This window comes from Chiloscyllium plagiosum, chromosome 10 (genome assembly GCF_004010195.1).
Source record: "Chiloscyllium plagiosum isolate BGI_BamShark_2017 chromosome 10, ASM401019v2, whole genome shotgun sequence".
NCBI classification, from domain to species: domain Eukaryota; kingdom Metazoa; phylum Chordata; class Chondrichthyes; order Orectolobiformes; family Hemiscylliidae; genus Chiloscyllium; species Chiloscyllium plagiosum.
The window spans coordinates 43,876,884-43,893,417 of NC_057719.1; the positions used below are offsets into that span (position 1 = coordinate 43,876,884).

Genomic DNA, 16,534 nt, shown 5'->3' on the forward strand with positions numbered 1-16,534 from the left:
CCTTACTGAAGTCCATATAGATCACATCTACTGCTCTGCCCTCATCAATTTTCTTTGTTACTTTTTCAAAAAACTCATTCAAGTTTGTGAGACATGATTTCCCACGCACAAAGCCATGTTGACTATCCCGAATCAGTCCTTGCCTTTCCAAACACATGTACATCCTAATCCTCAGGATTCCCTCCAACGATTTGCCCACCACCGAGGTCAGGCTCACCGGTCTATAGTTCCCTGGCTTGTCTTTACCGCCCTTCTTAAACAGTGGCATCACGTTTGCCAACCTCCAGTCTTCCGGCACCTCACCTGTGACTATCCATGATACAAATATCTCAGCAAGAGGCCCAGTACTCACTTCTCTAGCTTCCCACAGAGTTCTCAGGTACACCTGATCAGGCCCCTGGGATTTATCCACCTTTAACCGTTTCAAAACATCCAGCACTTCCTCCTCTGTAATCTGGACATTTTGCAAGATGTCACCATCTATTTCCCTACAGTCTATATCTTCCATATTTCTTTACTGGCACAGATGCGAAGGGCCAAATGGCCTTTTTTCTGTGCTGTAGATCTCTATGACTAATCACAGGTGTTTCCAGTTCTGAGAACTTGTTCAGCATGCTAATGAGGCTGACCTAAAGGAAATAATTACAGTGTAGGGTTTTTGTGGCACAGTGGTCCTCTGAGCTAGGAGACCTGGGTTCAAGTCCTACTTGCTCCAGAGGTGTGTAATAATATCTCTGAGTAAGTTGATTAGAAAATTAGAAAGGTAAGAATTAGAAGAAACGTGTTTTAGGTTGGACAGGAGCTGGAGGATCTAAATGACTGCTCCTGTCCTGATGTTTTCTCTATGTGGTCTAACTTCGAGTTGAATGTGCATGCAGTCAGAAAATCTGGCCTTTTGTTCTTCTGGTCTCCTTGGGAATGAATGTTCCTTTTTATGACTATGTTTATTCGGGCTGATTGATCACATAGTACATCCTGTATGGATGAATTGAATTGGATAGATTCCCACAGAAACAGTAAATCACAAAATGATTACAATCCAAACTTTCACATAACTATGTACCTTATACTCAACCTACCAATAGTATTTCTGCATAGCTGATAAAAGGATAGGAAAAGGAAAACCTCTGACATCACTATGCATAGCTCCAGATTACAACATATGCACAAAATGTATGTTGCCACAGCAACCTAGAGTCCTTGGTTGTCAGTGGCTGGAGGGGTAGAATGGATCAGATTGGTGCCAACAGCACTGTGTTCAATCACCATTCTGGTTGGAGTAGATTGCCATACCTATGATCAAAATTACAGCGCTGTGGATCAACCTGCATTCAAAGAACTCAAGAAGAGGAGTATGTTTTTTTTCCATTCTCCAAGTTTGTTTCTTTTTTTGAAAGCATTGATACTTTGGGTGGTGGCACATCATTTGTTCATAGCTAACTTTAATTTGTCGAGACAGTAATTACTTTCAGCCTGTTTTTAATGGGTGTGTCACAGCCCAGCCCATCCAGTATTTACATGTTCATTTTATAGATGAAGCACTTGACAACAATCAGAAATAAGACCCCGTCTGATTTTTCTACCCCTTACCTCAATGACTGCAAACTAAACAAATTTGTTTTTGCAGAAAGCTGCATTAGGTTCTCGGCCTGTTTGTCAAGCCCTTTGGAATGTTGTTTGGCGTATTAACAACTTCACTTATATTTCTGGATTAAATGTAAATAACACATTGCAATAACATCACCTCTGTATGAAGGAATTACGATAAAACATTTGATATGAACGGACCATTTCATCAAATAAAATTTGAACAAGTGTTTACAGCAGTTTCATTAAATACTATTCAAAACTTGCTGCAAAGAGAAAAGGTTGGCTTTTGGACAAAATCTAATGCTGTTTCACTAAAACCAAACAATTTTGTTGATTACTGTTTATATGCTATGGTGTCGCAATTATGAATAGAACAGTAATTACGCACTTGAACATCAGGGTTAACATTACAGCAGTAATATTAATCCTAAACTACTTCAAAGAGAGTAGAGCATAATAGTTCAGAAACTTTGTTACTAAATTATGTAATGATGCATTTTGTCCTTTTTTTTCTATGAAGAAAGGTTGAGACGGAGGTGACAGAGCAGTCTGTTCCAAAGGCAATAAAGTAAACAGGTTGTGATGCCTTGGGTTTTTTTTAAAGTTGAAATAATAGATGCAGTCTGAATGGGTGAGGTCAAGCTCTCACAGAACCAGGATTTTTTTTCAAGTTTTAGCCTTTAGTAGCGGTTGCTGGGTTCTTGAAGCTGGATGTAGAAGCTCTTATTCCTCTCCCACAGCTAAAAATTGAGTTTTTTTTTCCCTGCTGCTAGAATTGCATGTGGGACAATCTATTTTACTGAATTTGCCTATTGCCAAGTGTAGGTTTATGGGATACTATTATATTGCAATTTTTAATTAACAGTAGTTTATTAATGTTATTTTGTTCACCATTTTGATATCGCTACAGTTAAATCAATTCTTTTCTTTTATTGTTATTTTGTCTATATTTTAACTTAGTGTAAAAATAAAATGTGCTTTATTTGAAGCCTGATAATTTGACCAAGCGAATTGCATCTGGAACACAACACCTTTTAAAATTTAAAAAAAATTTATTTTCTACAACGTGGTTAAATTTGTATTTGCTTGACTATTCTCTTTTTGACTCTCTCTTTAGTAATGGGAAATGGTTATTAAACTCCATTTTCATTTTTGATGCAATGTTACTGTCTCAATGACTTTAGAAATAGTATCCTTATTTCTCTCATGATTTTGAGTTAACGCTTTCCCATCACCCTAACTATCCCATCATCATCCATATGCTTATCCAAGGACTGTTTAAATGCCCCTAATGTGGCTGAATTAACTACATTGGCAGGCAGGGCATTCCATGCCCTTACCACTGTATGAATAAAGAACCTGCCTCTGACATCTGTCTTAAATCTATCACCCCTCAGTTTGTAGCTATGCCCTCTCGTACAAGCAGATGTCATCATCCTAGGAAAAAGATTCTCACTGTCCACCCTATCTAATCCTCTGATCATCTTGTATGTCTCTATTGTATCCCCTCTTAGTCGCCTTCCCTCCAATGAGAACAGACCCAAGTCCCTTAGCCTTTCCTCATAAGACCTTCACTCCAGATCAAGCAACATCCTGGTAAATCTCCTCTGCACCTTTTCCAATGCTTCCACATCCTTCCTGTAATGAGGCGACCAGAACTGCACACAATACTCCACAAGTGAGGCCGCACTAGCATTTTGGACAGTTGCAGCATGACATCACAGCTTCAAAACTCAATCCCTCTACCAATAAAACCAACACACCATATGCCTTCTTAACAGCGCTATCAACCTGGTTGGCAACTTTCAGGGATCTATGTACATGGACACCAAGATCCCTCCGCACATCCACACTACCAAGAATCTTTCCATTGACCCCGTATTCTGCCTTCCTGTTATTCTTTCCAAAGTGAATCACCTCACATTTATCTGCATTGAACTCCATATGCCACCTTTCAGCCCAATTCTGCAGTTTATCCAAGTCTCCCTGCAACATTTTTCAAAGAGGGATATGGGACAAGTGCTGGCAAATGGGACTAGATTAATTTAGGATATCTAGTCGGCATGGATGAGTTGGACTGATCTGTTTCCATGCTTTACATCTCTACGACTCTATGACTGTATGTAGCATGTCCCCTGGATAAACATTTATTTCTCATAGTGTTATAATTACACCATAAGACTCACCAACTTCTATCTGAAACTTTAGCCACAATGAATGTCTTTCTCCCTGTGTGCAAGGCAGTCAGGTGCTCTCAAAGAACTAATTATAATCTCTTCCCAAGCTGGGGATGATCATTCATTACCAAAGGATTTTTGGATTTCTCCAAAAAATATTTGATGTAGCCCCCAACCATTTGAAATGAGTTCTTCACATGTCCTGCCCACACAAGGGCAGATGTTAATTAACAATTTAGTCGGTCCATTAGGATTTTATGAAGCATCTCATATATTTATCAGGTTGTTTCTTTATTTCATCTCAAAAGAGGAGGTATAATCAGAACCTCTAATGGTCTGATTCTTCTTATTAATATTAAAAAAAATTAAGATCCACCCTGAAGCATTTTTTTCCTTCTTTGTACATTCCATGGAAACATGTTCACTTTGTACTACCTCTGCAGTTTTAACATTTACTTGCTTCCCCAATGCCCCTTTCTAAAGATATTCCTACTCCTGCAAAAGTCTTATATTCGCTTCCAGAAAATGGTTTTGGTTTGTCAAGTCCTCTTTCAGTGCAAAGATATTACTTTATTTCTTTTGGTTCAAACTTTCCTGGTTTATTACTTTAGTGTCCTTATCTTTGTTCTCTAAAACTGGTACTACTTAGGTTCATAGACTTTCTATTCTTCCAATTTACTTATGGATTTCCATGTTACTACTTGTACTACCTGTAAATTGTCCATCGGAGTTATCCTCGGTATCTGCCAGAACTACTACTTCTCTGATCTTAAACACATGACAAATGTCTAAAGAAGTCTTTAAATTTACAGGAATGCTATTTTTAAATTCTTTCATGATCATTATTTACCTTGCTTTGTCAGTTTTTTTCTGTAATTTAAGTGATGTAAACTACTAACCCCAAAGTATTTTCTTTCTTCCTTGCAAATTCCACAAATGTCTGATTAAATTTCTTTCTTGTCCCAAATTTTGATTGCTAAGCTTCAGGCATAAGCTCATAAACATTGAGTATTGTCTCCAAGTAGAATTTATATATACATATACAAAAATGTACATATGTATGTATTATGATCTTCGATAGAATATTCTGTTTTCTAAATTTACCAAAGTCTGACCATGCCTCATATATATTTCAGAGGTCATGTTATTAACTTCATCCATTAATTTTAGTAGAATTTCCAAACCTTTTTCAATATTTAATTGTTGTGTCTTTAGCTCTGAGTGCTTTATACCTGATCTTGCTCCAGTATGATATGAGAGTGACAGGGCTATACCTTTTTTAAAATAAAGATGTAACCTGTGTCCACATATCCACTCCAAGTTCAGCCTCATAAAACATTAATAGGAAGTCATATTGTGATACATTGCACTTGGTTTTAGCAATTCTTCTCCAAAGTAACTCCAAATACAATCTTCTGGCTTCAGGTCTTTACCTTTAGATAACCATTCTCTGCTACCATTGTCACTTTGCATCTTAGTCAATCTGTAAGACAGAAAACAAAACTCTTTGCAGATAGCATTTATTAATTACACAGTCTTAAATATTTTTAATCAACCCTCTTCATAGATGTCATAAACTACCCTGGAGCGGTTGGGACTTGAGCCTCCTGGTTTTGCATTACTTAATCTTAAGCTCCCTTCACCCTTTATATCCAGCTGCTCAGCCTTATATCTCGTTATTCTTGTTCGCAAAAGGACCAAGAATGAGAGCATAGGTTTAAAGTGATGTACAAGAGAAGCAAGGGCATTGTGAAGAAAACCCTTTCCATACAGTGAGTAGTTAGGGTATGGAATGCATTACATAGATTTTTGGTGGGAGCAGATTCAAGTTAAGATTCGGGAGGGCATTGGATGATTACTTGTGCAATATCTTGTACAAGTGTACGGGGAGAAAGCAGAAGATTGGCATTAGGTAATGCTGCTCGTTTGAAGACCCTTTGCAGGCATGCTGGGCTAAATGGCTACTTGTGCACTGGAACAATCTGTGATTCTGCAATATTGTCAAATTAAAGAGTCATCTGCATTGACTAAAATTTTCTTAACATTGTCAAGAATACAAAATGTTACATGGTATTTTTATGTACATGTTACATCAAATTCTTTAAATTATTTACTTCTTTTATTTAGGATCACAATACTTGGTTAGGTCAGGATGATGAGCCTTTGACTGGTTTCTCTTGGCGTGGAGGTTCAGAGCGTGAAACTACTGGGATTCAGATATGGAGTGAAGTGTTTCTGGTGGACAAGCCTAATGGAGAAAAGGTGAGAGCGTAAAACCAAGATGACGAGTTACATTGAATTTACAGCAAAGAAGCAAATCTTTTAACCCACTCTCTACTGGTCTCTAAGCTGCGCACAGGCTTTGTTCCCATCCCTCTATAGTATCAGTTTGTGTGTTGGCTTTTGAAAGTGTGTTCATTTTCAAATCGCCTTGCCTCACTGATAAAGTAATGCTTCACTTACTTGGAAAAAAGTCTGATTCAAGAGCATCTTGTCACCTGACAAAAGAGCAGCACTCTAAAAACTTGTGATTTTAAATAAATCTGTTGGAGTGTGACTTCTAAGCTTGTTTATAGATCATTAAATTTCAACTTTATAGAGAATATAAGCTGTGAACAGTGAAAATTAGACATAAAAGTAAAACAAAAATGGTTGGAGATGCTTGGCTGATCATGACCTGGAAAGATAGCTTCATATGTTGAGTGGAATAGAAGAGTTCTAATTTAGAGTTTTGAGTAAATGTCATTTTCATACACTGACCATCAACTAGGAGAAAGTGAGGACTGCAGATGCTGGAGATCAGATCGAAGAGTGTGGTGCTAGAAAAGCACAGCCAGTCGGGCAGCATCCAAAGAGGAGGAGTATTGACATCTCAAGCATAAGCCCTTCATCAGGAATGATGAAGGGCTTATGCTTGAAATGTTGATTCTCCTGTGCTCCTCACATGCTGCCTGACCTACTGTGTTTTTCCAGCACCACACTCTTCAACATCCTGCTGTAAATGTCCAGTAATTATTGATCTTATTCCGATTGCAGATCTTAAGAGCAATCAATATACAGAAGAGAAATAAGTATTTGTAATTGCATTATTTTTGGTTTTTGAAAAGAAAGTGTTGGGATGCAAAGTATATTCTATATAAACACAGACATAATTAATTGTTTGGGATGATATATTCATTATTAATGTCAGTTTCTTTGAAGTGTAACCGTTATATTTCCATTTACCTTTTCGAATCAGAGGGACTAGTTGAATCATCTTTGTTATTGTTCCCATACATCTTTTGAGATCTTTTCCTTTTTCTTCACCATGTTATAGGTAATAATGTAATATTGTCACTTGCCTGCTTTTGAAAGGTTATGAACAAATACATTTCATTTGCAGGTTGCAGTACTATTGATGGACACGCAAGGGACATTTGACAGTCAGTCAACTCTTAGAGATTCTGCTACAGTATTTGCACTTAGCACCATGATAAGTTCAATGCAGGTAGGAGAATTTGCTTCTGAAATTTTGAGTCGTGATCTTTTTGAAATGGTCTCAAAAACTGAGAAAAGTAACAAGAAACCAGCAGCAGCATCAATGTTGACATAATTGTGAGAACACCTTGTAGCATCATACTTCTGTTCATTGGCTTTATTGCCGTATCTGTGAAAATCATTGCGTTCCTTTAACTAAGTTAATTTTCCACATTTTCAGGGGGCAGACTGGAACTTAAATAAACAGCTACAAGAAAATTAATTTAGTCCTCCTCAGAACAGAGGTGGTCAAATCCTTCCAAGCATTAAACATGTAAAATTCCAAATAAAACAAGATAGTTGTGTTAACTACATTAAACTTTGGCGACAGAAAACGTATGGCCTTAAAATGTATATGCTGCTTGGAGGCCACTGCCATACTTTGAGCTCACCAGGGGATCCTGTCTGAGAAGATCTTGGCACCATCACCAGATTTGCAAGCCCCCTGTCTCAAGTAGCTACTTAAATGCCATTGTCACTGACAGACAGGTAGACAGTGTCAGTGTGTCCTTTCCACTTGTTTGACCATGGACTGGGGACTCGCATATTGGGCCATAGATCCAGTACTTGCAAAAGCCAACCCTTCCATTCCCACCTCCATTTGGCTGCTCACTGTCTGATTCCCAGAGCTTTCCCTCTCTTCAAATTACTATGTCAGCACATTCTAATACTTCGAGAATAGTTCACCGTGGCATCCAGAAATAAGATGGATGGGCTGAGAAAAGATGTTGTGATAGAATGGTAATGAATCAAACATCACACAGCTACAAAATAAAAATTTATATTATTGGCTCTATACAATGAAAGATGTATTAAATTATTGTTGGCAGTTTTGTTTTAATGTTGAACATTTCATTTGGCTCAGGAGTGTTGAAAGGCTGAGTGCATTATTTCAGTCATTCTAAGGGATTGATGGATCGTTTGAAATGTTCATGGACTCTTGGGGATCTGTAGAACTCTAATTGTGAACCCAGATATATACTTATTACCAGTCACTTTGATATTTGAAAGGTATGAAGTGTTTTGTAAACCAAAATAAACCTTTTTTCTATCCTTGTAAGTGCAAACTAAATGTCATTATTGTACTTTTGGTCTGAACAACTGTGCTTCATGAAATTAGTGAATATTATAAAATATAAATATCTCTTGAAGAGGAAATACGTAATAAATTAATGTAAGCACACAGTTCCTAATTCATGACACTCAAACTGTTCCTAGGCACAAGACTATCTCACTAATGTATCTTGGCATATAATGTTTGCTGATAAACAGACAACCTATGCAGCTGAATATCCTTGCTGACTGACAAACTTGAGAAGATGGCATTGAGCTATATTGCAGTCCTGTTGTGTGTTCTATGATATGGTTACAGCCACAGTGATGTTAGGGAGGGAAATCCAGGACTCCAACCTACTGCCAACAAAGGAATGCTAGTTTAGTTCCAGGTCAGGTTGGTACATGGCTTTTAGGGAAATTCCTTGTCTGCTACCCTTGTCCTACTAGGTAGTAGAGATCATAAGTTTGGAAGGTGCTATCTGAGGTTTCATAAGTGATTGCAAAGCTCATTGTAGATTGTATACACTGCTGGCTCTCTGCACTGCCAGTAGGGTGAATGAATGTTTAAGTTGATGGAGGGAGTGAATGATAAAGATGTTAATTGTGGTGCCAGTCAAGAAGGCTGTTTTATCTTGAATGGTGTTCAGTTACCTTAGTGTAATTGGAGCTGCACTCATCCAGACAAGTGGGCAGCATTCTAATACATTCCCAGTTTGTAATTTGCAGGTGGACAGGCATTAGGGAGTCAGGTGATGAGTTCCTCACCTTAGAATTCCAAGGCTCTGCTCTTATAACCAAACTATTTATATGCACCAGTTGAGTTTTTGACCAAAGCTAATCCCAGTGGGGGAATTTGGTAAAGTTCATACAATTGAATGCCAAAGCAAGATTTAGATTCTCTCTTGTTGGAGATGGTCTTTCCCTGGTACCTGACTGGTATAAATGCTACTTGCCAATTATTGGTTAAACATGAAAGTTATCCAGGTCATGCAGGCATGGACCACTTAAGTAACATAAGTAATATAAAAACAACATATGCGGACACAAGACCTGTTGGAGAATCTCAGCAGATCTGGCAGCATCTGCAAGTCAATATTCTGAGTTCAATATAACTTCGGAATATGTTAATATATGAGGAGTCGCAAACAGGACTGAACACGCATTAACCACTCCAGTCCTCACCTTATGATAGTGAAAATATCATTGATGAAGCACCTGAAGATGATTGGGGCCAGGACAGTACCCTGGGGGATCTCTGCAGCAATGCTGTGGGGCTGCGCCAACCTTGACCATCTTCCTTTGTGTTCGCTACGACCAACCAGAAAGCTCCCACCAATTCGTATTGTCATCACTTTTGCTAGGGTTCCTTAATACAGAGATGGTGAAATGCTCCCTTGATGTCAAAAGCAGTCCCTCTCACTGCTTCAACTGTGGAAGTCAATAGAGTCGTATCAAGTTTTGTCTAATTTTAGGGCCAATTCATTTTATATTCTCATTAACACCAGATAATTATAATTCACATAGTATGCTTAAAGTCATCCAATTATCTTAAGCTAACAACCAGTCACTGTTCATTTTATTGAATCTCAATGATACTTTAAAACTGATGTTAAAAATCATTTTAAAATCCTTACCATAGTAAAACAATAAGTGTATTACTTTTCAGAACTGTAAAGACTCTTATTTCATTTTGTCCAGGTATATAACTTGTCACAAAATATTCAAGAGGATGATCTTCAGCATCTACAGGTAATTGAATAACCAGTGAAAGTCTATAAGTAATAGCATCAACTTAGGGTAATCTGTTCACCTCAGTGTTGGTGTTTAATCTCCTTCAGCTCTTCACTGAATATGGACGTCTAGCTATGGAAGAAACGTTTCAGAAACCATTCCAGGTGAGAAAAAGTTAATGCTTAAACTTGCCAGAATTACAAAAGATCAGTTTCTGCAATTAAAATTAATATCACTATTTATTAATGTCTTTTAAAAAGAAAAATTTCATTGTCTACACATCTTGCCTTTTATTTCAGTGCTGAGCAGCTGAACTGGAAAGCTGCTGTGGGATTTTCCTGACATTAATTTTGTACCAACCCATTAGAATATGTGTAAGAGTGGTACGACAGGATTTGCTGTTTCCTCTGTTTCATATCATTGGGAAGGACATAGCCATGAGGCTGTGCTGGAAATCAAAAGCATGAAACCAGCTTCTACTATACTGGCTACAGAGCAAAATCTTTACTGTTATAAATATATTGATTTTAAAGCAGGAGTGTACAATTGATTAAATATTGCTGAAATGAAATACAGGGAGTCCCCGGGTTATGAACACCTGACTTATGAACGCTTGTACTTATGAACTGACTTCCATAAAGCCTATTACTTTAAAAATTCAAGTTACATACAATGGTTCGGACTAATGAACGGGAGGACTACTTTGCGCGACACTCAAAATACTGCATGTTTTCAGCGGTTCACCGGCCTGAGCGAGAACAATGCCATGCCATCGTAATCATGGCTTCAAATTGTAAATCTGATACAATTGATGGTGATGCATCCAAGTAAAGGAAAACAATCACGATTGAAACAAAATTGGAGATAATAAAGTGATCAGAGAGAGGTGAAATACCAACAAAAATTGGAAAAGTGTTAGGCTACAGTCCATCAATGATTGAGACAGTTATAAAGCGCAAGGGGAGAGTAATGGAGCATGTAAAAGGCTCTCCCAATTAAAGCGACAAATACCATTAAGCAACGCAGTTGTTCTATTATTGAAATGGAAAGACTATTGGTAATTTAAAGAATCAGAATTAGCGTAATATTCCTATTAGTCTTGGCTTAGTGCAAGAAAATGCTCAAAGTCTTTTCAATGACTTAAAAGCTGTACGTGCAGCAAGTGAAGGTGCTTGTGATGAAGAATTTGTTACGAGTAGAGGTCGGTTCAACTGTTTCAAAGGGAGGGTAAATTTACACAATATTAAGGTGCAAGGTGAAGCAGCAAGTGCTGATGTAAGTGCTGTGAGAGAGTTTCCTGAAATGTTGAAAAAACATTATTGAGGAGGGAGGTTATGTGCCTGAGCAAATATTTAATGTATACGAGACTGGCTTTTTGTTTGGAAGAAAATGCTTGAAAGGACATACATTTCAAAATTGGAAAAAAACTGCTCCAGGGCATAAGACATCCAAGGATAGGCTAACATTATTGCTTGGTGGTAACATCCTGGGGATTGCAAGCTTAAGCCTATGCTTGTGTATCACTCCCTGAATCCGAGGGCACCTAGCCGAAACATCAAGGCATCTCTTCTGGTTATTTGGAAGGCAAACAAAAAGGCTTGGGTGACGGAAGCTCGCTTCGAAGATTGGTTCCTGAACTTCTTTGTTCCTGCTGCTGAATGCTATTACTTGGCCAAGAAGATTCAAAATTCTCCTTGTGCCTGACAACTCCCCCGGACATCCAAGCATTTTAGATGACTTTCACCCAAATGTAAAGGTCATCTTTTTGCCACCCAACACCACATCACTACTACAGCCAATGGATCAGGGAATCATAGCCTCCGCTAAGGCTTATTATTTACACCGGACCTTCTCACAAGCAGTCAGGGCTACCCAAGATGATGCAATGACTTTAAAGGAGTTCTGGAGGAATTACAGCACTAATGATGGCATCAAAAACTTTGCAGACTCTGGGGAGGAAATGAAAAAAACCAATATGAAAGGAGTCTGGAACAAATTGTGTCCCCAGTTCACCGATGGTTTTAAAGCATTTACAGCTGAGGACATCGCCGAAGCCAGGCAAGCTGTAGTTGATATTGGTAATAATCAACTGCAGTTAGACATCAATGAAGATGATGTCTTAGACTTGCTTGAATCCCATGCTGAAGAACTGACCAATAAGGACCTTATGGAGCTGGAGCAGCAGGTGATAGTATTTGAGAAAGAAAGCCAGGTCCTAGAAACCCCAGAACCCAAGAAGTTTTTGACGAAGGAGTTAGCTGAAGCCTTTTGTCTCACTGAAATAGGCATGGCAAAGTTAGAGGAGCAAGATCCTAATGCAGAGAGGTTCACCAAAGTTTACAAGATAGTTACCGATGACCTGAGCTGCTCCAAGGCCATTTATAATGAGAAAAAGAGAAGCTCTGCTCAATCCACCCTTGATGTTTACTTTAAGAAATTGACTTCAGAAGTAAACCCCCACTCTCCAGCAGCAGAAGCAGACACTGACTCTCCAGTAGCAGTATCTATCCCTGACTCTCCAGCACCAGGCTCATCTTCTCCAACACCAGGCCAATTACCCAATTAATAAAGTTATCTTAATTATTAATTAAGGCCCCTCTGGTATACTAGACATTGTTTGGAATGTGAGTGAGTGTAAACCTTTAATGATTATGTTTTCTTTTCTGTCTAAACAGTCTAAGAAATGTTTCTTTAATGTTTTTTATATCTATACTAAGACAAACATTCGACAAATTGATGCTAGATGTGCATCATATGTAACTGCTCCAACTTACATACAAATTTGACTTACGAACTGACTTAAAAACAAAATTCGTTTGTAACATGGGGACCTGTATGTTGATGTGTATACACTAGTTTGGTGTCTATTTATTTGTTGAATAATAAATATAATTAAATAAAGTTGAAAATTGAACTTATACTATAACTGTCTTTTGAACTTCTGAAAATGCTTTAAAATTAAAACAAAATAGATTTAATACAATAACCCTGAAAAACAATTCTTGAACTAAAGATTATTTTCTTTTTAATATGCAGTCACTTATATTTCTAGTCCGTGATTGGAGTTTTCCATATGAATTCAACTACGGTCTTGACGGAGGCTTCAAATTCCTAGAGAAACGCCTTAAGGTTTGTGGCGTCTAATGAACTATAATTTAGACAATTAAAAATAACCTGATAGTAATTGGAGTGGTGTTTCCACTGAGTAAAAACAGATGAATCAAAACTACAATGTCAAATGTTGCTTCTGTCCTTAAACTCAATTACATTGCCAGATCAAGTGAGGATAGTATCTTTTCTATTTCTAAAGGATGCTAATGGACCAGGCAGATTTTTTTTTCATTCTCTCATTGGATATTGTTGCTAGCCAGCATTTATTGTCTATCACTTGTAGCCCTTGAGAAAGTGGTGGTGAGCTGCTTTCTTAAACTAGTCCATGTGCTGTAGATAGACCAACAATGCCAAATGCCCTTCCTAACAGGATTCCTGACTGCTATATGTATTTTATGGTAAATTCCATGATGAGAGATGTAAGAACAGTGTAGTGGATGATATTTTAGTTGATTAACTTGCAGCCTAACGGAGCCAACCGATGCAATGTGATAAATCAAAGTGAACTTTTCTAGGCAAACTTACAACCTTGAAGTGAGAATCAATTACTTCAAGCAGTCTATCAGATACTGGAAGATTGGAAACCAAAACAGAAACTACTAATAACACTCAGCAGGTCACTCACCACCGGAGAATAGGCAACTTAACGTCACGACCAAAAGAAAATGCAAAGGCATAGAATTCAAAAGAAACAGAACAAAGGAAGTAAGAGAAAAAACAGACACAAATGAAGCAGTAGATCTGCTATTTCTTATCTTGTATCCACGTTGGTACGGATTTGTTTGTATTTTTCCTCTCTGTTGAAACTGTTAAACAAACTGATATCTGTATTCTATATTAGGCAGTAAACACTTCAAAAGGTTTACAAGGATTTTGTTGTTAGTCTATAGTTCAGTTTTGCACTAATTTCAGTTTTCACCTTTTTCACTCCAGAAGACAACTCCATCATAAGGAAGAACTGGGTTTTTTTTTTGATGACCCATCACCAAATCACTTAATTAAACAACTAAAAATTAACAATTAACAAGTCACTGGGGAAGTGCAACTAAAACAAAAATGAAGAAGAAGGGAGGGATTAGATCAAAGTGATGGAGGGGGAGATAGCACCTTACAACAAGAGCACCTCCAGAACCCAGCTCCTTTTTTATTTTAACTTAGACCTCCACCAAATCACCTGTGTTACTCACTAAAGAAATAATAAGCACTGACCACCAGTGGCAGTGAAATAATAACAAATATAGGGGAGATGGGAAGAGAGAGGGCAATATGTCAAACTTGAGTTGGTGGCAGCTTTTTCAACTAAGAGATGTTATGGCCTACCTTTGGAGCAGGTAGGAATTGAACCCAAGCCTCCTGGTCCTGAGGAATGGACACTCCATTGTAGCAGAGGAACTCTTCAAATTCAGCTCTTTTTCTGTAAATCAACCTGTTCAGAGCTTTTATTACACATCTTTGGAGCACATGAGACTTGAACTTGGGCGTCCTGCTCTCAATCACCTCTGGAATTGTTCTGGTTTACCCTTAAAGGGATCTACATTTCAAACACTGACAGAAACTGTTTCTTTCATTTTACTGTTCAGTGAATTAAAAGCAAGGACCTAAAACTTGAGCTAATTCCAGATAACTGAGCAAATTTTACTTACCTTTCACATTTGATTTCTTTTCCCCATACAAACTTTATTCCAGATTTCAGAAAATCAGCATGAAGAACTACAGAATGTCCGGAAACATATTTATTCTTGTTTTACAAATATTGCCTGCTTCCTGATGCCACACCCTGGTTTGAAAGTGGCTACCAATCCCAATTTTGATGGACGGCTAAAAGGTATTCATTCATTACTCATTGCTCATTTACTTCAGATCCATTTCAAAAATGTCTTCACTGATGTATTTAATATCTAAAACTACAGGGTTCTAATAATTCATTTATTTATTTGTAGAAAAGTAATTTGTTATTGCATAAAGATTCATGATTTCGAACAAACTCAAAGAATGTATGTGTATTTTTGCTTAGAAATAGATGAGGAGTTTATAAAACATCTGAAGGTGCTGGTTTCTTGGCTACTGTGTCCTGAGAACCTTGAGTTGAAAGAAATCAATGGGAATAAAATAACAGGTCGAGGGCTTGTGGAGTATTTTAAGGTAATGTTATAAGTGACGATTTTTGTCGTAACTTGGTATGTTATTAATATAGCCCATTTTCATAAGTTTAGTGATCACGTTAATTTTTTTCTTTCCTTTGTAGACAACGTCCACCCCAGAGAACACACTTTTTGTTATGCAAACAGTTGTCATTTGCATGCTATGCACAAACATTTACAGAAACTTGCAAGGAAATATGTTGTTTTACTTGCACTGGGATTGAACCAAAGTACAAGGCTCTTACTCTATATTGGTAGTTTGTGATCTCAGAGCTTGGGGGGAGGAGGGATGATGGATATGAGTAGAGATTTGAAGTGCAGTGAAGTAGAATGCTGCGGACTTTTCCGAGTGACTGCCTCAAAAGTACAATGTAGAGAAAATATTTCATCCACCAGGGCATGGCTGAACCTAAAAAATATTTGAAAAATTAGAATTGACAGGTTGAGAACTGATCAATAAAGAGGCCGTAGAGCTCTGATCTTCAGAAAAGGTTATTGAGGTGTGCATTAGAGCACTTCTGTGACAAATAAATAAAACTCTGACCAATAATTATAATAAATTTTAATTAGTAAAGGATCTTGCTGACAAAGATTTTGATCAGTGAGTAGGTTTCTGTAACAATAATAAATGAAACTATTTGAATATTGAATTTAGTTGTCATCTCCCAGGATAACAGTTAACTATCTATTTTTGCTAGTTTTCATCCTTCTACTTATTCCTTACTGGTCCATAGTCATAGGTATTGGACACTTTCCAATACATGTCTAAACAACCATTATTCACTGTGGGTCTTCACTTTTTATTGACTGGTGCTAGACATTGCACTAAATTGTCATGACTGAACATTACGTGCCCAAATCTAACCAACATTCAAACATGTCCATCTGGCAGAGGCCTCTGATTATTGCTTAAGATAAGAATCTTGTAAGTTAATTGTTGTTTTAAGTGTGGCCTACAGAGAATCTGCAATAGTGAGTAGAGTAGGCTCTTTCTTGATGATATGTTTTTGGAGATATGTCTCTTGATTAAACTTAAAATATAAGCCATAACTATTAATTTAACATGGGGCAGTGTTTGTAGAGGAATAAGATTGTGTTATTTTCTGGGTCTGTAGATTGTGAGGGAGCAAAACTGGCTTTTAATAGAGTGATATGTACTTCTTGTCAGATGTGGGATTTTAAAGGGAGTTTAAGGATTACTGCGGATTATAT

The 16,534-nt window shown here is 37.5% G+C and overlaps 1 protein-coding gene across 2 annotated transcripts in view; it reads left to right on the forward strand.

The window, feature by feature from the left end:
• The window catches only part of atl1 (atlastin GTPase 1), a 64,388-nt gene that overhangs the window by 29,900 nt on the left and 17,954 nt on the right, over positions 1 to 16,534 (forward strand). For both annotated transcript variants that reach the window (XM_043697616.1, XM_043697615.1), the window contains exons 3-9: positions 5,895 to 6,029; positions 7,150 to 7,254; positions 10,038 to 10,088; positions 10,178 to 10,234; positions 13,107 to 13,199; positions 14,868 to 15,006; positions 15,196 to 15,323. In XM_043697616.1, the coding sequence (XP_043553551.1) occupies positions 5,895 to 6,029; positions 7,150 to 7,254; positions 10,038 to 10,088; positions 10,178 to 10,234; positions 13,107 to 13,199; positions 14,868 to 15,006; positions 15,196 to 15,323 (708 nt within the window). The remainder of the gene's footprint in view (positions 1 to 5,894; positions 6,030 to 7,149; positions 7,255 to 10,037; positions 10,089 to 10,177; positions 10,235 to 13,106; positions 13,200 to 14,867; positions 15,007 to 15,195; positions 15,324 to 16,534) is intronic.